The 23,032-nt window shown below is 30.3% G+C and overlaps 2 protein-coding genes across 4 annotated transcripts; both read right to left on the reverse strand.

The window, feature by feature from the left end:
• Positions 1-822: 822 nt before the first annotated feature.
• Positions 823-8,531, reverse strand: ATZW10 (centromere/kinetochore protein, putative (ZW10)). 3 transcript variants are annotated; one of them, XM_089719403.1, is made up of 15 exons: positions 7,822-8,529; positions 7,250-7,387; positions 6,705-6,878; positions 6,214-6,375; positions 5,546-5,779; positions 5,315-5,464; positions 3,915-4,007; positions 3,344-3,439; positions 3,038-3,166; positions 2,841-2,918; positions 2,592-2,750; positions 2,365-2,515; positions 2,170-2,252; positions 1,101-1,301; positions 823-1,021 (listed from the first exon to the last, which is right to left on the reverse strand). In XM_089719403.1, the coding sequence occupies exons 1-14, from the start codon at positions 8,368-8,370 to the stop codon at positions 1,215-1,217; spliced, it is 2,283 nt and encodes a 760-aa protein (XP_089575529.1). In that variant the 5' UTR covers positions 8,371-8,529; the 3' UTR covers positions 823-1,021; positions 1,101-1,214. The 3 variants fall into 3 exon arrangements, with proteins under 3 accessions (XP_089575529.1, XP_089575530.1, XP_089575531.1); XM_089719404.1 differs by having other exon boundaries at positions 1,101-1,281; positions 7,822-8,526; XM_089719405.1 differs by lacking the exons at positions 5,315-5,464; positions 5,546-5,779 and having other exon boundaries at positions 7,822-8,531.
• Positions 8,532-9,431: 900 nt separating this feature from the next.
• Positions 9,432-14,524, reverse strand: LOC105640872 (protein disulfide isomerase-like 2-3). Its single transcript, XM_012225272.4, has 9 exons — positions 14,335-14,524; positions 13,436-13,594; positions 12,391-12,504; positions 12,143-12,300; positions 11,329-11,428; positions 10,569-10,745; positions 10,337-10,482; positions 9,993-10,139; positions 9,432-9,765 (listed from the first exon to the last, which is right to left on the reverse strand). Exons 1-9 carry the CDS (start codon positions 14,461-14,463, stop codon positions 9,591-9,593), a joined length of 1,305 nt encoding a protein of 434 aa, XP_012080662.1. The 5' UTR covers positions 14,464-14,524; the 3' UTR covers positions 9,432-9,590.
• Positions 14,525-23,032: the final 8,508 nt, after the last annotated feature.

Raw genomic sequence — 23,032 nt, forward strand, 5'->3', positions numbered from 1 at the left:
TCTCCCTTTATATATATAAGTGAAAATATTTATAAAACATTGGGATTTGCTAAAAGACCCGTGTTAAGTTTATGGATAGATAAAATATTAATTAATAATTTTAATTTTATTGATTAAAAATATATATAATTTAATTTTAATTGGTCTAATTTTCTACTTAAATCTAAATTGATAAAACAATAAATTATTATTAACAATATATATCATATATGATAAGAATATAATATTTTTAAGGATTTTAAGATTTTAATTTTATTGGTTGAAAAATAAAGATAGTTTAATTTTAATTGGATATATTATACTATATAATATACATACTTTCTCCGTTCCATTTTATATGTATAGTTTGACAAAACACGTATATTAAATATTTAATCAATAAAATTATTTTATCTTTTTTTATCCTTAACTTATTAAGATATTAGTGAAAGTCATTCATGTTTAATTAGTTATTGTTCTTATGAGAATATTGTGGTGTATTTATATTATAGTCATTGATGAATTGCTAAATTTCTTTTAAAAGAATATTTAGATTAAATTAAAGTTCAACAATAAAATTTGATTCCGATCAGCAAAATTTTGATTATTTAGTTGAATGACGATACAATAAAAGGACTGTTTAATTAAATTCTGAAAACAAAGATATAACTTATTACTATAGGAACTAAACATTAAAACACCCTAGTGTTTTTCAGTCATTCGCTTTATAAGTTAATTTCTTGAATGGAAGTTTATTTCTAATTAATTAGAATAATTAACATAATCACCGAACAAGCATGTATCCGTGAATCCAACATATCTCTAATCAAACCAACAAATTAATTTCCATCAAAAATTCTCAACTCCTTCCTATTCAAATCCCTCATCCAAATGCTGAGGTTAAGTATACATGTACAAAGCATCTGCTGCAGATTAATTAGTTCTACAACTTAAAAGAGAAAAACTCGGTGCTTCCTAACTCAAATTTCCAGCTTTTTCCTCTCTTCCAAGCGTATATATAAAGGGGGGAAAAATGTACATTCTACAGAAATACACTCGTGTTACACAGTATTTCACCTTATAAAAAAAAAAAAAAATGCTTTACAAAACATATGACAAACCTGTAAATCTAGCTCTGTTGATTGGATAGCGAAATCAATCGATGTTTGAGAGATTAACTTTGGCTGTTTTCCCCCACAAAAAAGCTGCAAGTAATTTTTATATGCCGACATTTTCTATCCTCCATAAGCATTCTTTTCGCAGAGGTGAATCAGTAAATATGGCTTTAATGAAATCTTCCACCTGCAAAATTGAAAGAGCCTCTACGCACACAAATCAGGTAGAATATGACACCAAAATGTAACCAACAAATGCATTTTAGGAGTTTGATCTCATACTTGGCTCTTGTTTTTAATTAATTAGTAGACATCAGAAAATTTTCCTTCCGGATTAAGAAGCTTAATCTCTTTGTGTATTTGACTAACCTCCACACAAAGCATAGATCTTTCATCCCACAAGTAATATGCTATCAGCGAGACAATGAAGTTCAGGTTTATCCTGGGACTGTAAACTTAAGCTCCAACCATTGAGTGAGGGTAATCACAAGAACAAATAGCTAGAAAATTTATTGCCCCCTTGGAGTGTGTTTGACGTGAGACTAATGAGCTACATCAATACCCAATTAAGGATTTGTTTGGCAATATTGTTTGAGCTTATGTTAAAAACACTAATGAGAAGTTATTAAAGTTTGTTTTAGTGTAATAAGAAGTTATTTTTCAAAACAATTGAACAATGCTCTTTAACTGCTTTTTACAATAGTATCTAAAACAGTGCTTCTTTAAAAAAGCAATTTTAACCTCAATTCATAATGGGTTCTAACATGGTATCCCCTTGATATATGGAGGGAGGCATTAAAGGATGTTAGCACACAAACCCCATCACTTCCACTACTCTTATCCCTAAATTCCACCATTAATTTTTCTCTTAAACATGCATATCCATTCTTATTAACCCCGTACAAAAAGCTGCCTACAATTACAGAAACATTTGACTGCAACAAGAACCCCTTTTCTGGAATTGTCAGAATGAATTGCATATATTAAAAACAAAATTAGAATTTCTAAACAGCTGGCAAATATATATAATATATCCGAAGAAAAGGTCATTTGAGGGTTGCACATGTGCATATACCTCTGACACTGTAAAACCACAGCTGAGGAGCTCCCCACTTTCCCAAGCTGCCGATATTGATTTTAAAGGCATGTCTAGAAGTTCTGAGAATTATAGAGCAAAATAGTGAAAAAAAATTCAGAGAAAAAAGTGCAATACATCAACTAAATCTATCAATTTCCAGAAATCAATTCAAGTAACAGACTGAAATCATACCAGCAAGTTTGCGGATTTTACATAAAGAAGGTACAACATCATCAAGAGGAAATCTAGAATATCCTTCTGACTTCTCCTTTTGGATGACAGCAATCAAGGACTCCATCAAAGAATTTAGGCTTTCCAGCATCAAATATATGAGTCTTTGAAGCTGGGGAATACAAATAAATTTCTCTTAACTCCGGCTTTGAAAGCCACAAAAAATTTAGTATCCTATTAGATCATACCTGTAATGTTTCATCAGCTGCCATATCATCTAGAAGGAGTATATCTTTGACAATTCTAGAGAAAACTGACTCTAGAACCATACACATCCCATTCTTGTAAATGGAAGGCAGCAGGAGTGGCTCCCATATGAGACGTACTTTTTCAAGTATAAAAACCACCTGAGAGAGGAACATTTAGCTCTCCCTCAACAATTAAGATAAAGACAATTGACAATTGAAGGAAAAAGTACATGCACAAAACATAGCAACCTGATCTATGCTAAACTTTGCAGATTCAAATTGCTGCATTTGATGAGTATTCTGAAAACCATCAGCATTATCTATGGCCTAAAAACAGCATTCACATAAAGTCAAGAAAGAGCATAATGTCGGTTCATAAGGTCAGGAAACCTTCAAAACTTTCTGGAAATGTCTGTCATATGGACTCTGCATATCAGATAATTTACCTCTTTCAAGTTAAAAATAACAAGTCGGATTTGTCTATGCAGTATCTCCTGTGCCATTACATGAAATCTTGGAGCCATGTCAGCAAAAACAGTGTGTTCTTTAATACTATCTGGGAAGTCTGACCTATACTGGAATATCATCAAAATCAAAAGCAGCAAGCTGTTAGTTTGTCTACTATACAAGCAAACGTGCATTGTGAATTACTTTCACTTCAAAACAATAGCTATTCAACAGTCTACTAAGAATGAGGAGTTTGGGCAAAACACACACATGATTGATTATGGCACCAGTCTATACATGCATACCTCAAATGCCAGTCCAAGTATCTCTTGAGATATATAAAGACAGTCATTGTGCATCAGAACAGCAGCCTGGTTGATGCTATCAAGCTGCCTCTCTAGCTTCATAAATCAAAATTGAAGGTTAATTATATAATTATGAACATATAAATGCCTTGAAGAACTAACACATTTTGTGTCTAGTGAACCATAAAGTAGACAGAAGTGTTAGAATTAAAGCTCAGATTCAGATAATATATATTACATACAGTCCGTCACAAAGAACAATAGAAACACATGTACATAAATTATCTGAAATAAATTTGATGAAAACAAAATAGATTTAGCAAATGTAAAACAAAGAATTTCTGTTAGAACTCACGAATAATTTGTCTCAGAAACAAGAGAATAAAATTTCCACAATCACAGTTAGATCAGGGGAAAAAAAAGGGCTTTCATAGAAGGCTTCCCTAAATGCTTCATTATCTTCTGCAAATAACGCATAGTTCAACGCAACCATGAACCATCCCTGAGAAAACTACTACATTGGATTCGACAGGTAAATTTTCTTGCTGCAAACTACCTTCCACGCACTAACCTTGACAGGAATCACAGCCTCATAGAGAAGTATAGCATCCCTTGCAGCATGGTAGAATTCCAATGCAACTCTTGGAGATGACAAGCAAATGTCCTGCACCAAATTGTAACTGACATAAGTAAAACACACATTACCTTTGAGTTTATGCAACTTAATGACAGATTTTTCACCATAACATCCACAGAAAAGTTATGTTAATGGTCATTTTTACAGGCCAGAAGGAGATGCAGCAGACTCGCACAATTGCATCCCTATAAATTTTCAATGAAATATAAATAATTCTTTGTTATTTGTAAAAACTCCACATTAATTGAACCTCTTCAAAATTTCTTTGAATATAAAAATGACATATAAAAAAACAATCCAGAGAATCTTGCATGAAAGACACAAAAGGAGAGGGGACAAAGTAAGGGAAAGGATTGATCCTATGGAACCTCCATTGGGATAACGGATCCCAACATCTCCACATCCAGAAGAGAGTTCTGGCTTCAGGTTCCAAAAGTTCAACCAAATTCTCCATACATATATTTAGTTGAGGCATTATCTCATTTCCTGTGCATGCAATGTAGTGTGAAAAGAGAGAGGGGGGTGGAGGGCAAAACTGGAACAGTTCATCCAGTATAAAGACCAGATTTAAATCTTTTGTACTGGATAACACAATAACATAAAATATGCTGGCTCATAGAAAGCTAAACACTTTTTATAGCTGTTTTATGAAATTCTTCCTTAATCCAATAGCTACATGCATAAAACTCTAAAATAACATCTCAAATTCGTACTATCCTCCTGAATTGGAAACACTCTCCCATCTCGTCCATAAAGCATATCAACTTTTCAATATATTAGTACAAATGAGTATGGCAACATGCAGCAATTTCATGAAATTCTTCAATTCCTGATAGCTATATATGTTACACAGTCCAAATTCCTCCTTAATCTAATAGCTACATGCATAAAACTCTAAAATAACATCTCAATTTCATACTATCCTCCTGAATTGGAAACACTCTTGCATCTCTTCCATATACCATATCAATTTTTCAATATGTTAGAACAAAATGAGGATCGCAAACATGCAGCAACTTCATGAAATTCTTCAATTCTTGATAGCTAGATATGCCACACAGTCCACCTCTAAAAGTCCCTATCAATTTCAATTATCCTAATGAATAGCTAACATCCTTACATCTCCTCAAAAATCTAACTGGAGCAGGCATAGATGATAGCCAATCAAATCAATCAATACGAATGGTAACTTATAGAGTGGGGAAGGCAGAAAACCCATGTGACAGAGACATTCTGCCTCACTCAACTGATAGGGCTACTGTATTATAAAACAATGTGTTACAATTTTCAAAGTACTGCAAAAAGTCTAAATTACTTTATTTTTTGGCAACCACCTTAAGGGTCTTATGCACTAGCTCCATTAGTTGGGAAGCTCCTTCGGACACCACACACCTCTCAGATAGAAAAAGCAAGTCAACGACATGCTCAGGAGAATCTACAGCAATTCCAGTATTCTTTATTGGAAGACCTTTTCTTGTGTGCTCCTGTGGAAATCCATTATTCAGAAGCTGACTGAAATTTATCAGTATCTACAGCAATAGGTGTTGTAGTCTCTAAAAGCTCACCTGTGGAATGGCAAAGTCACACTGTAGAAGCAAATTTCTAGCTTTTGCCAATATTTCCGTCTTCTTTCTAGTTGCAAAGTGAATCTCAACATTTTCAGCAAAACTGCTCAACTTTTGATCTGCGCTATCAGATGCAGAGATAAATTTCATTCCTTTTAAATCAGTCTCAAAATCCGATGTGTGTTTGATGATCTTCTGAAAGTCAGCAAGCTTTGAAGCATCTTGAGGAACAGCCTAAAAAAAACCAACACAGATATATCTAAAGAAACACTTCATTTTCCTCCACAGCTGTATTGGAGGAAGTTACATAAATTGAAACAAAAACAAAACAAAGAAGAAGATGAAAAATGCAGCACCAGAACAGACAATCATATGAAGCACAACTTAAAGCAAATGAATAAACAAATTCCATTATTTGGTGAAATTGCGGTTTCTTTTTAGTCCAAACAAATGTGAACTTCCACACTGATGAGAAAACATTCATCAATGCTTGCACACAGTAAACAATACAAGGCAAAACTATCAAGACACTTGTCAACTAAGCACATAAGTCGGACAAACATTTTGACATATTTGCAGCTTTGACTGAAAAGATCATGAATATATATATAGGAAACAAAATAGGAAATAGGCAAATTTAGCTCAAGTTTGAAGAGAGATAAACAAACCTTGGAGAGGAAGTTCGAAATAATCAACTCGGATATCCTAGGCCATGTCAATCTTCCAAAACATCGAATCCAAGAAGCATTTTGGAAGCATATACGTTCACAAATAAACTTTACCACCTGAACAATCGCCGAATACATGTTCTCACCATCCACATCTTCCATCTGATAATGGAAGAAAAACACATATGAAAGCATCAATGAGCATGTACCACCACTAAAAAAACTAAAAATTAAAAAATTAATGCAAAGATGATACCCAAGTTGGTTTGATCCATCTGTAGAGCTTTTGTTGCCTCTACATGACTCAATTTCTTTTCAATCTTTTATATATAAATGTGCAAATATTTGTAGAGAATGCCATGTTACAGCAAGCCAAAAATGTACAAGTACGCATCATACTACACCTATATAATTGGCATTCCCTTTTACCGGACATCAATAAAATGTCAACAATAGGAAAAAATTTAGAAAATGTTACCAAGAAAATTTACCTTATGATCGGACATCACTACCATCTTCAACATTGCCTCAGCCTTTTCTTTTGAGACTTTTTCTGAATCTTCTATGAAGGAAACAGACGATTTGGAATTTACAGCAGGAGTAATAACAAACTTGATCGTTTGGTCAGCTACTTTAGCAAGTCCATAATCCAAAATTCCAATCACCTACAGGATCTCTAATAAATGAGTGAAATGAATTGAACTATTGGGTTCAATATAAGCATGTATTCATCGCATTGACATTTTCAGTGGAGCAAGTTTCCAAGGGCACTTAATATTTCATGATAGTTATTAGGCCTAGAAAAGAAGCAGTATTTTACACTACATGTTACAGGTGCATAAAATAGAGGTTTTGAAACTATTATCCACACATAAACAAATGCAGCCATATGAAGTAGCTAACAGAATTCATGCTTCAAATTTTACAAACAGCGAAGCAAGCTCTGAAGAGGTTTAAGGCCTTTCAACATAATATCTTGTATATCTCAATAAAAATTGAATTTTCTTGAGGAAGATTAGATAACAAGCACACTCACTTCCAATGCTTCCAGAACTGTGTAAAGGTCAACCCCAACAACTCCATCAATGCATAAGTCATACTTGACTCGGATCCCACCAGAATCAGGCTCAAACCGCACTGCATTTTCCATGAACCTCACAAGCAGCTCTTGTATCTACAAACCCAAATCCAATTCATCTAAAAAACAATCACAAACTCAATAAAAATCACAATATACCAATCACAATTCATCGAAATAGTAAATATAATAATACTCCATGTGGTTGCTGGGCATTGTGTTGCTTCACAAAATAAATTACTATGGTATCTTCCATTATAAGTTACCAACTTCGACTACCCACAGTAATTTTTGCTAGAAAACCATAATTATCTGTGTTCCGTACGATTCTATAATAACAAAATAAGTGGCATATGAACACCACTCATATATAACAAAACGAAGCTAAGATATCCAATTACCACTCATACAATACTTTCTTTGATTTTTCTCAATTTTCTCAGCAACCAAACAGAGCATTATCAGTACAAACTCAAAAAAAAAAAAAAAAAAAAAAAAAAAAAAAAAAAAAAAAAAATTAAAGTCGTTACCTCTTCAAAGCAATCGAGCCACTCCTTCCTTAATAAGCTATAAACTAAAGGGTCCTTCTCATTCTCATCACCAATTCTCAATGCCTTCTTCAAGTCCCTCACTTCTTCAGCAGCAAATCTCATCCGTCCATTTTTTATTGCCTCTCTTGCATCTCTCAATCTCTCGCTAATTCCAACAATTGCCCTCACCAACTCCAACAATTCCCTCTTAACCCTCGCCTCCCTCATTTTCGCACTCGCCTCCTCAACGATCTCTTTAATCTCAACATCAATAGGAGAATCAGAAAGCAAACCTATCAGATCCGATATCTTCTCATTGATTTGATTAGTCTGCGAAACGGCGCCGTTACATAGGGAGAAGAGAGAGGAGAAATCGCTGTGGTGAGAAATGAGGTAAGACTGGACTCTGGACTTGATTTGAAGAGAATGAGACTCAAGCCTGGTTATAAGGAGGCGGAGATCGGGGGCGGAGAGCGGAGTGGTAGAGTCCGTCAGGTCGCCGGTGGAGAGGAGGTCTCGGACGTTGATTGAATCGAACAAAGCGTCCATTTGAACGATCAGACGACTGTTAATGGCGGTTACGGAGGATGTTTCAGTTTTTTGCAGAGTAAAAATATAGTTGAAGTTGAAGGAAGAAGTGAAGTTGCAGGGCGGATGGCGGAGGGTAACTCGCGCCAGTGCAGATGAGTTGTAATGGGCTTTTGGCCCATTAGCAATTAGTTTGCTTGATACATTAATGGTTCAGACCAATGTTTTTCAAACAGCTCCGCATCGAATCCGCATTATCTCTGAGTCATGGTTGCATCGGATCAATTCGGTTTAATCAGATTTTTTTTAAATAGTTATTTATAAAAAAAATTGTATTTTCTGTTAAATTGACTCGAAAAAAAGTTTTTTGAATTGACTTTCTAATTAATTTTTATCCGCAAAGTCAATTTTTTCAATCTAATTATTAAAAGTTAAAAGGTAAAATAGGTAATTAGCCACTAGTGGTGAAACCATAAAAAGAATTATATATAGCTACAAGACAAAAAAAAAAAAAAAAAAAAAAGAAAGAAAGAGAGCAACTTTTAAGTCTGTTCGGTAAAATTAGTTATTAATTGTATTAATAACATTTAACTATTAGCTGTTTGAACATCTTTTTATAAAACATTAAAAGTTGAACATTATATAAATTAATTTTTTATAAAACGTTACCTTAATCTTTAAAAACTAGTATAAGCGTTATGTTACCGAACACAATAAAAAATATTTAAAAAATTATTGCCAAATACAACTTAAGCTGCTTTCATATTTCATATTTTATATTTCATCTGTTCTATTTTATTTGCAAGCTGCTTTCATATTTCATATTTTATTTTTCATCTGTTCTATTTTATTTGTATGGTTTGATAAAACACGCATATTAACAATTTAGTCAATTTGCATGGTTCATTTTCACCCTTAGTTTATTAAGATATTAATAAAAATTATTTATTTAATGAATAATCATAAAAATTATTATGAGAAAAGTAATTGTTTAAATGTACAAATTTAAAAACTTTTTAAATATTTTAAAATATTTGAAAAAGAATAATAAGTAAATAAAATGATATGAAGGGATTTAGCAGTTAATAGTAACAAAGACATCTCTTTCACTATGATTAAAAAAAAAAATCCTCCAAATACAGTTTGCATTAGTAACACACCCGCACACACATTGTTTATAACAACAAAAATCTTTTAATGCCTGAATTTTTTAATTCTCTTCCTCAGCTAATGTTTCCTTATCATAACTCATCTTTACTTCCAACATCTTCTCCCATTAGTTCTTCAAGAGAGAACTCGTCCTCTTCGATTATCTCTCCATCCTTCCCATCCCATGGCTCAGTCTTCACTATTTCTGGTGTACCCCCCAAAGCCAGATTTCCCTTTCCACCACGCCCGGCTTCTTTGACAAACTCTCTGGAAAACCAAAATGACTAATGTTCAGATTTTGCCCATTTTGGAGAAAATAGTCAAGATCTATAAGACATGGATTGGATGTGGAAAAAACACTGATACGCTAACATGACTACTAAATAATTAAACACATGTGGTGTCATGTTGGAGAAATGTCCTGCACTGATACACCCAAAAATTAAAGTGTCGGTGCTTCAAAGGTCAAGATGCATGAGAAATAGAACACTTACATAATATGTTCAAGCTCGAAAGCACTTTTAAGTGGGGCATATGCTCCTTTCTTGACATTCAAGGCTACTAAAGCTGGATAACCATATCCACCAACGCCTACAAGCTTCTCAAGATCTGGTTGCTTACCTGCAGCTGCCCAGACATAGCTGCAGATATCAAATGTTTCAACTCAGTAACTTGCCAGTGTTCCATATATATGCTTTGCTTCTGAAAGCATGTCGTATGACCGACAGTATCAGATTTACAAATTCATTGACACAAGTGCAACTGCTTGTTTGTGGACAAAGAACATAGAAAGGTAAGTAGAAAAAGATTCAGGGGTAAAGAATTGTAATCTACTTGCCTATAAGGACTCCTTTTAAACTTCTCAGCAACTGATAACAACTGCTCAAGGTACTTGTTCCTTCCTGCTGCCTTGGAGTCCAAAATGTCAGGCAAGAAAGCAACAAAACAGATGGCAGCTGAACCACATTTCTCTTCCATTACATCCTATGCATTGACAAATAACAGTTTTGTACCATTAATAATGGAAGCTCGACTCAAATTGGGCTTCTGTTAGAGAGTAAGATGCTTACTGGACCAGTCAGTTCAGTCACTTCAGGTGGTGCAACATTGGTTTCCAACTGGTCTAGGGCAAATGATTCAATTGCTGATGCGGTTCTGGCACCTTCATATGGAATTGGAGAATCTTTATCAGCACCAAACACCAAGATGGTGGGAAATCCTTGCACGTTGAACCTGCTCATCAAAGACTGATAGCCGCATCCCATTACATTACAACCATGTCATTTGACAAAATTTTAAGAGTTGAATAATGATAAGGTTTTGAGGAATAACATTTTGTATTAGAAAATAATAGCAAAGAACTGCAGCTTTCTAATGAATATTGAATAATGCATATGTTGTATGACGGCGCTGCATGTGCTCCTGACCAGCAACAGGGAAAACAAAATGGGAACAGTTGGCATATTCAAATTGGTGAGGGAATTATTAAGTATAAATGGAACGTAGTCTAGTTCTCTCATAGTGCAGTACAACATAGTGTGAGAGGACTAGAGTAAACTTTGGTCCTACTCAACAGTTCATGTTAACTCATCATTATATAAAGTAGAAATATATGCAAAATTACGCAAAAGGTTATAATCCAAGTGCTCATCAACCATATCAGGCAAAATGGTAGCCATCTAATACAACTCCTTGCTATCAAAACCTTGCAGTCAATTCAGGGAATCAAACTCTCTCCTTGCTCTAAAAACTGAAAGTAGATAAATTATGAAGAAATATAGGTAACAGGATGGTGTAATTACAAATAAAACATCTGAAGCTTAAACTTACCTTCTCAGCATCACAGTCAACATGACCCAGCTTCACCTTCCCCTTCAAGTTACTAGCAGCCTTTTTCCACTCAGGAGCTAATTTTTTACAATGTCCACACCTTGCAAAGTATATGATAGACAATTTTATCTCCAAAATTCAAAATAAATATTTATAAGGAAGCATAAATTATGCAAAATCAAGTCAATCATGCAATTCAATCAAAAGCAATCATTCAACCAAACGTTAAATGAAGTTGAATTCTATCGTGTGAAATAGTTGCTCCTTCTTCTCTCTGTCTTAGAATTGTCCATTGGAGTCACCATCCATGAGTAGCCGAAATCAATATGGTCATTGTATGACACATAATAGTACTAAAAGATCTTTCTGGACTTGCCCACCATTCATCAAGAATTACAAAGGATTCTTTTCTAGTCCAATTTTTTCGTTCAAGAATCTGGCATCTCCTACTTAATTTTTAATTAAATAATTTTTTTTATCACGTTTGAAGTGACATATTATGAATACTTAAAAGTTGATAATTTATACAGAGAAGACAAACAATAGCCTTATTAATTTCATGCTGCATCTAGGATACAAGTACATCTAGCACCTCACTTATAGTATAATAAAGTCTTATGCATGCATGCATGGCATGTATGTGTCTAGACAGAGAAATGGATGGGCATTCATAACTCGTGTTGGTCATCACTCGATCGAGAGTTGTTAAGAAAAACACACATGACAACCAAAAACAAAAGAAAAACCAATAAAAAGCTTTCATCCAAGGAAAGATTATTATAGAAGTATAAGACCTTCAAAAAAGCACACTCACCAAGGTGCAAAGAACTCCACAACCCAAAGCTCTTTGCTTTTAATCACCAACTCATCAAAATTGCGGGAGTTCAATTCAATTGATGCATTAGGTTCAGATTTTTCACTAGATCCTCCAGATGATTTTCCACTCAGGCGGTCTTTCAAAAGTGCCTTTATCTGTTTGAAAATGACAATGGTGACAAAATGATAGTTTAAGAAACAGAATCTGGAGGTATTTCACACATCAACTGATGAACCATTACAAACCTGCTGTAGTGCAAACTCAGCAATAGGTTTGGCTTCCCTAGCTCCTTGATAATCTACTGGGGGCTTCCCAGGTGCAAACACCTTTATGGTAGGAAAACCCCTAATACCGTATTCCTACACAACAGACAATCAGCCCTTTTTCAGCATCAACAAAGAAAATGACAAAGGTGTAGAACATAATAAGACAAGAAAGTTCATATTAACAGCCAGCCATATGTCCAGATAGATTTGCTTGTTATGATTGCATTTACAAGGAACTGACTCGTCATACTAAGTGATGAAGCCAATGGAATCATCTTTGTCTTTTTTTCTCCTTTTTCTTTTTCTTTTTCTCTTTTATAATTTTTTTTTTCTGGTAAAAGAAAAGGTACAACTATAGAAAAGTAAGAAAATAGGCAACAAGATTATTCGCAATTGTTATCCTCTAGAAAAAAAAACTGCTTCTGATACAGAAATATTGCCATGCAGTCATGGTTGGACTCACAGTATTAATAGGTAAGAGAATTTAGGTAACTAAACAAGAAAAATCATGCTATTCAATGCAACACTGAACATTTTGCTGAGGTTTTTGTTTGGGCCCCATGAGAGCCCTTTCTAGCAGCAATTTGTAGAAATAATTCCACTAACAAACCAGAATAGTCAAATCAGTGATACTCAACCAAAATGATTTTGAATGGAATCTGAAAGTATTCTAGATTGCTTAGAAAAAAGCTAGAGGGTCACATTAAGGCATAGTGGTAGAAGCAAATTACTCATACTATTGCCTGTTTATGACAGCAGAAAACTGTCCATGCCATCCAACTCAGCAGCTGATTACATAACTTCAACCATTTAATGAGGAAAAAAAAGCTAGTTTTGCTAAAATTCTTGGATGCATATGGCCAGCTGTTTAATGCATCCTTAACATTACTTCTATGTCACTGCACAGATTGTTAAGTCTTGAATTCTAAATGAGGTATGAAATAAACTTTTTGATGCTTATTTACTACAACAGTTTCAAATTAAATACAACAATATGGGCTGAAACTTTTCAACTACAGAAAACCTGAGCAAGTGACTGGTGTGCATCAGCATCAAGAGCTGCCACAGTTGCAACACCTTTCAAGATATTAGCTGCCTTCTCCCATATGGGTGTGAGAGCTTGACAGTGCCCACACCAAGGTGCAAAGAACTCAACCAAAACAACTCCATTTGAGTTCAGGACCTGCAGACGTTTGAAGATCACAAATAATATGCACGGTCATGCTTCAGGGAGTTTTGCATATAACTAAGTAGTCATGTAAAGAATTTCAGCATTCATAAAATAATAGCATGTATGAAATAATTTCACTGAACGAGAAAGATGGTCAGACTTGAAAATTCTTCATGAGAACAAACTGCATCTAATATCTTGATTTCAGAACCATATCAAATGCTATACAAAACAATTGCACAATTGAAAGGACATCGAATTTTATTCCAAATGCCTTTTCCTCCCATTTTAATTCAAAAATTCTAAAACTCTATGTGGTAGGTTCCTTTCTCTTTGTGATGGGTAAGTTATTTGAAACAATCAAAGTTGAGAATATAAATTTTCAACAAAAGTTTCACATTTCCCAACTGTAAAAATTAACAATTTTCAATATGGAGCTGAATAAATGGGCGAAATAACAAATTCAACAGTTTTACATATTGAATAAAGAGAGAATATTAATATCAATAACCAAACTAGATCTACAGTATCCAAAAAGTAAATTATAAATCAATTTTGAAACACTATTATTAAACACTCATTTCATCATCAACTAAGCATAACAACAATAATCATTCTTGCCATTCAATTTAAATAATATTTTCTAGAACAAAACAGTACAACCTCCAAAATTACTGTTCTCTTTCAATTTTCTTCAAATTTCTCAGCAACCAAACAAGACCTAAAAGAGAAGCACTGGTGTTCAACATTACCTTGGACTTGAAGTTGGAAGGGTTTAGCTGGACTACAGGAGATGATGGCCCGTACAATGCATTGCAGATATTAGAAGCGAATAACAGAATTGATAGAGCTACCAAAAAAGGCGATCGTGATCGCTGCATTTTCCCTTACTTTCTCAAGAAAATTACTCTTTTTCTCTGAATCTCCGAGTAATATCTAAGCGGGATTGAGAAGGAAAAACCTTCGCTGAGGACCGAGTTACGTGTGCTAGCCAATAGAGGCTTGACACGTCAACTTTCTCATGTATAATTATATCAGTTAATTAGTTTTTTCTTTTTGGGTTTAAGGAAATAGTTAATCGCTTGTTTAAAACAGGTGGAGGTGTAATTTTATTGGCTTTTGTTATTTTTCCCTAAAATATTTGTTTATTATCATGGAAAATATTTACGTACGATGAGCATATGTGCCGTGAAAAATCAATTACCCTCTCGATAAGGTAGATTTTTCTATTTTGATATGTTCAAATATACAGTCCACTAATTTTTTTTACATTATAATTAATTTTTAAATTGTCTATTACATCTTTATTAAGTCTTACTTTATTTTCAATAATTCTCATTAATTCATTATTTTTCTCAAGTTAATCTTATTTCAAACTCATATATTTCCTCTGTCCAAAATATAAGTCATTTACGGTTTTTGCACAAATATTAAGAAAATAATTAATTCTCCTAGATTATAATAAATCAATGCTAATTTGACTAAATTATCTTTGATCTCAAAAGTAACAGTTACTTATAAAAATATTTATTGTATCTTACAGGCCTAATGACTAAAAAAACTTGAATTTTGGCCCTTTTAACAAATTTAGCCAATTCTTTTAATTGCTATAATTGATACTGCGACGTAATTTTTTTCTTAACAATTATGGTCTATGTCCATTAACTCGTTACTACTATGCTGATGTGATTATTAGTAGGACCTTCGACATAACATGTCACTTGCTGATTGTAAATTTACAAGATATAATTGTTAAAAGAATTGGTCAAAATTGTTAAAAATATCAAAGTTCAGAGTAATTTTAGTCAATTTTAGAAAGAAAAACGTGATAGTTTTTTTTTAGTCATTTGAAATTGTTAACACTCATATTATAATAATTAAATATTAAAGAAGATATAAAAATTTAATAAAATTATCAACATAGTAAGAGAGGAAAATCAAATGTTGTATAATTAATAAATCGTAAATCCATTTTAGTTCCAAAAATGATAGTATTATTTATAGGAACCTCTTCAGTAACATTATCGCTTTAATTAAACTTGTCCTTTTCTTTAGAAGGATAACATCAAATATCTTTACACTAATCTTTCTTGAGAAATTTATGTATAAATGTAAATTTTTATCAATTTTCGTTGTTGAAATTTATTATATTTTAATTGTAAAATTTAATATCTTTCGAATTTTCAAGTTATAATCTCCTTTTTCAAAATTTTCCCTTTCTTTATTTTGTGTCGTATAATTATTATTTTCAATTAATTCTTATTAAAATGAAATAACTTTTTTTAGCATAATCATTGTTTGTCATTAATTATTATAATATATGATTTAAAGTAAAAAAAATATTATAATTAAAATTTATAAAATATTTAACTATATTATTAAATTAAATTTAAATATTATAAGTTATAATTATTTATTGAAAAATAAATTATATAAATATTAGAAATTAATTTTAATAAAAAAAATATGGTTCTATTGTTAAGTTGTATATACACTTACCATTAGGCTATGTCTTAATGTGCGTGTAATAATCTTAACTAAAATTGGTAAACTAACAATCTTTGGCCTAATGACTAAAGTTGCACTCATAACAAACTACTTCAGAAGGTTCTTTTTTAGGCAAGTTGCTATTTTTAGGTGAAAAGTTTTTTTTAATAAATTTTTTCTGTAGCTTTCTACCTTTCTTATAAAACTTCTTGAATCTCTTAGTAACAAGTGCTAAATAATCACTATCAATATAAGAAGAACTTCCTTCACTAGAAACTACTTTCAAAGTCAGTCCTTTCTTCTTCTTTTTTTTTTTTTTATCTTCTATAGTCAAAGAAGATTTCATCTCTTCTGAAACAAAAGCTCCTATCAAATAATCATAAGTTACTAGAGTCTCTTTATAGTTCATTACAATTCCTATAGAATACCATTTTTTAGGTAGAATTCTAAGGATTTTCTTAACAAACTCATCTTCTGAAATTTCCTTTCCAAGAGTTCTTAAAGGATTAACTATATTTATGAATTTGGAATTTAGGTCAGCTATAATCTCTCTTTCTTTCATACTAAACATTTCATATTCTCTCCAAATGATATTGATTCTGGATTCCTTCACTCGGTTAGTATCCTCATAGGTAACTCTGAGTTTTTTCATACTTTCATTGCTGACTTACATTCAGATACTTTGTTGTATTCTGTTGGATCTAATGCACAGTGAAGAATATTAATGGCTTTTGCATTTATAGAAATGTCATTCCAATCAGCATCGATATATTCTTCTTTTGTCTTTCAAACTCTTACATTTTCTACAGTTTTCATAGGAATGCGATGACCAGTAATAACCTTCCTCCAGCAGTTTATATCAACTAATTTTATAAAATTTTCCATTTTGATTTTCCAGTAAGAGTAATTAGAAGTATTGAACAGAGGTGGTCTAAAAACAGATTGACATTCTAAAGATGTAAGAGGAAGTGAGGCTGCCATGAGATCTTTTCTTTGAAGCAGTTAAGCTTCAGTAAATCAAGAGGTAAGAGCTCTGATACCAGATTGTGGGTCTCGTATATATATGGTACAAACCAAGAGGGGGGCGAATTGGATTTTCTAAAAATTTAACTTTGAAAAACCAAAATCAGAATTCTGTTGCAGCGGAATTAGAAAGCATTTGTGAAAATTAGTTATCAAGTTTAGAACTACCTCACAAAGCTTGTTGCAAATATAGAAAGTCTTTGTGAAGAACAATTATTACATTTAGAACTGCTTCACAAAGTTTAAACAATTTTAGAATGACTCTGTCAAGAATAGTTATTGCATTTAGAACTACTTCACAAAGTTTAAGCAAATTTAGAAAACTGATTATAATTTATATTGCGAATTACACTAAATGTAGAAGGACATATTAGAACTTGGAGTAATCACAATACATAAATCTAGAGTTCTAATGTTTTACAAAAATAAAGCTTATTCACGTTTAGAAACAGAAATTCATCAACAACTGTGCATTTCTAAATAGATTAACAGTTGTGTAGATAGAATATAATCAAGTAGAACTTCAGAAAATAAAAGAAGATAAAAACAGAGATTTATAGTGGTCCGGCACTAACTCGCCTACATCCACTCCCCAAAACTCATCTTGAGATCCTTCGCTATTTTATCTCTTTTCAAGGGTAAAATACAAACCAACATTACAAAGAAATAGATCAACACCTAGATCTAACCTTTGTCCCACTAAATTTTCCAAAGGTTCTAGTCAACCTCAACCCTTTTTGTTTTTGCAGAGAACAGAAACTCACATCAAGACATTAGAATCTCACATAAGGAGAAGGTCGCTTGATAACCTATTACACCATAGCTTTTCACCTAAGCTGTTACATAAAAGTTTTTCAATTAAAAAGCCTCTAGCCTACAATAGATTACAAAATCTATATAGACAGAGAGAAATACAAATATAAGCATAAGAAGAACAGAAAACAGATTTAGAAAACAGATTTAAAGATTAGAACTATTCTTCAGAAAATGTTGTTATTAAATTTTCTTTTCTCTTAAAAATATTTCTTGAAGCAAAAAGACGGAAAAAAAATAAAAGGGTTTTGAGAGAGCTTTAAGAAATTTAAAACATTTAATCAATGGACTCTTACTCTTAAAAAAAAATGTCTTTTATAGAGGGATGAAGATCATCCCGTTTAGAAAGCATAAAATCTTTAGTTTAAAGAATATCTTTGACGTTCCAAAAATAAAAATACATGAAAATCTTTTATTTATTTATTGCCAAAAAAAAATTGAATCAAAATCTTTTCGTTTAGTAAAGTAAAATAACGAAGAGATTTGACCTTCCTTTTTATAAAGTAATTTCCAAAAATAAAAATATATGTAAATCTTTTTCAAATATTTTATTACCAAAAATAATTAAGCCAAAATCTTTTTCATTTAGGTAAGTAATTTAAAAAGATCATGATTTGACTTTTATTATTAAAGTAACTTTCAAAAATTATTTTGAGAGAGAAGAAAAATATTTTTGTACTTATAAAAGAATATTCCTCTATCTTACAAAATATTCTAAGATACTAACCACTAAAAAAAATCTTAAATAATTTTTATGGTCTTTAAAGAATATTAGATTTGTGGGAACTTGCCTCATTTAGCAATTTCCATATTAAAAAAAATTTGCATAAATTAATATTAGCACATACAAGAATATTAAATTTATTTATTTTGTATAATCATCGAAATCTCAAGATAAAATTAACTATTGAGTCAACAGTTTGTTACTTCACAAATTTGAGAGTAAAGATTTATTACAAAGCAATAGATTAATACATTAATTGAATAATTCATTGTTATTAAACTTTATCATTTTTTAAAAACTAATAATTAATAATAATTGCTTAAAGCGACTAATACATTAAATAACCAAATCAAATCAAACCAAAAACACTAATTCAAAATAAATCCAAATCAAATCAATATCTTAATATATTAAATAATCAAATCAAATAAAAAATATTAAGTCAAAATAAATCCAAATTATACCAATACATTAATACATTGAATAATCAAATCAAACCAAACCAAAAACACTAATTCAAAATAAATCCAAACAAACCAAACTAAGCCAATACATTAATACATTAAATAATCAAATCAAACCATGCCAAGTTGAGGTCTAATTGGATGAATATGCCACATGTCAATTAAAGTACCAAGTGAATATGCTACATGTCAACTTTCTAGGGAAAAAAAAAATGCTTGCTTATATATATATATATTGATTAAAAAATTAATAATCTGGTTTCTTGATCCGGTCATGATAGCGATTTGATCGCCAGTCTAGTTTATAATTATTTGGGTGTTATTCAATCCTTATAGAATATATTTTAGACTTGAAAATTTTATTATGTATATAAATTATTTTGATTAGCTTGAATCAAATTAATCATGACCAATAAAATTAATGGTTGTCATTATTTTTAACGACATATATAATTAATTATGTGATAAAGTAAAGTAAAATAATTAATTATGGGAACATGTATTTAATGCATACATTTTCCTTTGAAATTAAATTTCTTTTCCATCTATTTATCCCTCCTAAACCACTCAAGATTATATCTGTAATCTGAAGTGCCATGATCCAGGATCGCCATGAGCCAAATAGCATTGCTCAATTATTAGTAGTTTTATTCTTTTTTTTTTTCCTCTTGAATTTTAAAAAGTCATCAATATTAGTCACTCTCATTTAATTGCAATTTAAATTTCTCATTTTATATTATCAATATGATTTTTATTATTTAAATATAATAATTATTCATGTGTTATTTAAGATGTGTATAATAGAAAAGTTATAGTAATAAGATTAATTGTCAGCTAACCCTAGTAACTTCAATTTCTTAATATGTGTGAAAAAATAGCTTGTACTATCTTTTTGAGATGAAGGGAATAAAAATGATTTTTTAGTATCAAGAATGCACTTTTGATTATTCACTAAGAAAAATAAATAAAACGGTAATCATATTTTTTTAAAAAAACATTTTATAGATTAGTAAATTGCCTTGATTTCCACACACCAAAATATAACTTAATGATAAGTGCATATATGATCTGATAATAAATCTATATTCGAATATCTTATCCTCCGATCTCAAAAAAAAAAAAAACCTCTCAACCCTGTCCAAAGAGAGCCATTAGCAATATCTAGCTTTAGCGGAGTAAAAGAGAAAAGTGCCTTGATTTTTCCATGGATGTAGCCGATCATTAACCAATTATATGTACTCTTCTCTTGAAGAAAATCAACATAAACACCATATATATTATTTCTATTACACAGTTTTTTGCCTGCGTATATGAAATTGGAAAATTGTGTTCTATTTATTTTATCTTTCATTTTTAGTTGTGTGTGTTATGTCAAGTTGTTTGTATTTGCTCTGTAGTTGCAGAAATATTATCACCCATTTCTAAAATGGTTTGATTATCGAAATTCAAACCATTTGTTTTTGGAAAATAATTTATTTATGGAAAATATTTTCGAAAATAATTTATTTTGTATTTAATTGTAATATTGAAAATTATTTAGAAAATACTAAAATTTTTAACTTATAAAGCTAATAAAAATTTTTATTATTATTGAAATATCATATTTTAAAATTTTATTATTAAATACGAGAAAATATGCAGATGATAAATTGTGAATTTGTAATAGTCACCGATGGTGAAGAATGTGCTAGACCCATAATTAATATATTAATTATTATAATAGTTAATATTGGTTTTTTATATTTTAATAATAAAGAAATTTATAATATTATATTTATATACATAAAAATTAAGTTATTAAATTTAAACTGCTATAAGAACATTTAAATTGATTGATATATAATTTTATTTTCATAAAAATTTAGTTGCCAAATTATAATATATTTTATTATTATAAATATGTTCTTTCCTCAACAAGTTATTTAATTCTTGAATTATTTATTTTATTATTCCATAAAAATTATATTTTTTATATTTTGTGAATGCTCTTAGATTTTTTAGTAATATAAATTATTTATAATATTATAATATATAATTTATAATAAAAAACTAATAAGAAACTAATTATATAAATTAAATTAAATTACTTACAATGAGTAAAAATCAATGAGTAAAAACAACGTGCAATGAACATTTGTGAAAACTAGTCAATACTATATATAAATATGAGAATAGAGGAAAATAATGAGATTTTTAATAAATTCTTTAATGAAATTTGAATATCATATATAACCTTAGGCATGACCGATTAAAAAATTATATTTTATTAGTTAATTGGATATAATTTATTAAAATTCTTTTTTAAATAGAATAAATAATTAAGTATTTCAAAATTTTAGATTTTATCTTTTTAAATTTATATTTTAATAAATATATATGATAACGAGACATTTGAAAATTTTTATATTTTATTTTTTAATTTATTTTTTAAATAATTGATTATATTTTTATTATAATTTTAAATATTTTATTTACAAGAGAGATAAAAAAGTATTTTTTATAATATTCCTTTTTTATTTATATTTGAATAATTTGATTGGATTTATTTTCTAAAAAATAAAATTTTAAATTGAATATATATAAACAAGCCTTTTAAATTTTTAAACGTTTACTTTTTAAAATTTATTTTAAAATAAAATTAACATATAGGATGACCAACATTTGAAAATCTTAATTTTAAATATATATATAATATTGTATTGTTATATATATATATATATATATATTGAAATACAGTTATAATGAATTTTAGAAAATGTAAAGAGGTACAAAATCCTTCGTGTAAGTGTTGTGCCTTTGTCTCTGCTAGCTATGGTGGTATGCTTAAGACATTCCCTGAACAGAATTAGATGATAAATAAAATCACTTGTACCAATAAATGAACTTCCTTCTTAATTTGTAAGTTCTCCAAAAACTAATATAATCAGTCATCAAGTACTTATCTTGTAATGTTGTAATATAAATTTTCAATTTTGAAATTTGGAGCACTTTAATGCATCCATAAAATATAAGGGAAAAAAAAAAAAGAAATCATGCATATAATTTATTTATAATACAGAACTAAATGAAGCTCAAAATCACCAAATTACATGCTGGCAAATGCTCCATTGAAATGTAGAATCTCCTATTGCAGTTGCATATAGCAAATTCATTGTAAAACTATGATCTTCCAAATTAAAAATATGATGATGTCTTGTCTTTATTCAGGCTGTAAAAAGTAAATTGAATTTAGTTCAACTACTAATTTCGTTGCATTGCAAATCATAGTATCATATAACAACAGAAAAATAGTTGATTCTTTAATATCGTTCAGAAAAATTTGAATTATTATAATATTTGTTTGTAACTTATATTGAAATAACACCTTTTCATTGTCGCCAAGGATATGTTTATATATATATATATATATATATATATATATATATATATATATATATATATATATATATATATTGTGAGATTATCAATTACTTAAACAAAATGAAACATCAAAAGAATATTGAATATGTCCGAAACAAAAGAGTTCCAACCTACAATTCCTACAAGTATCATATGCTCTAAAAAGAATGATATGTCAAATTGATGGTGATGTTTATATAAAGAGAGGATTCTTTTAGAGTATTGCTTATAGAGAAATGAAATAGGGTATTTTCTATTATTAAATTTTTCTCTTTCTAATTTGGATTTAATTACTCCTTTGAAAAATAGGAATTTGCTAAATCGTTGATTACGAAAAGCTGGGTTGTGAATGGATGTTTTTACATTAATATGATTGAATAGTGCGCACACCAGATAAAGAATTATCATAGTTTGACAAAGCTATATCCATGGCCTATAAGACTTCCATTGTCCATAACAAATTTTGATCCAATTAATTGTAGTGCAAGTATATTATTAACGTGAAAGCAAATTACTGGTATGTGAAAAACTAAAAATGGA

This window comes from Jatropha curcas, chromosome 3, assembly GCF_041381405.1.
Source record: "Jatropha curcas cultivar XTBG-Jc1 chromosome 3, XTBG_Jcur_1.0, whole genome shotgun sequence".
In the NCBI taxonomy this organism is placed as follows: domain Eukaryota; kingdom Viridiplantae; phylum Streptophyta; class Magnoliopsida; order Malpighiales; family Euphorbiaceae; genus Jatropha; species Jatropha curcas.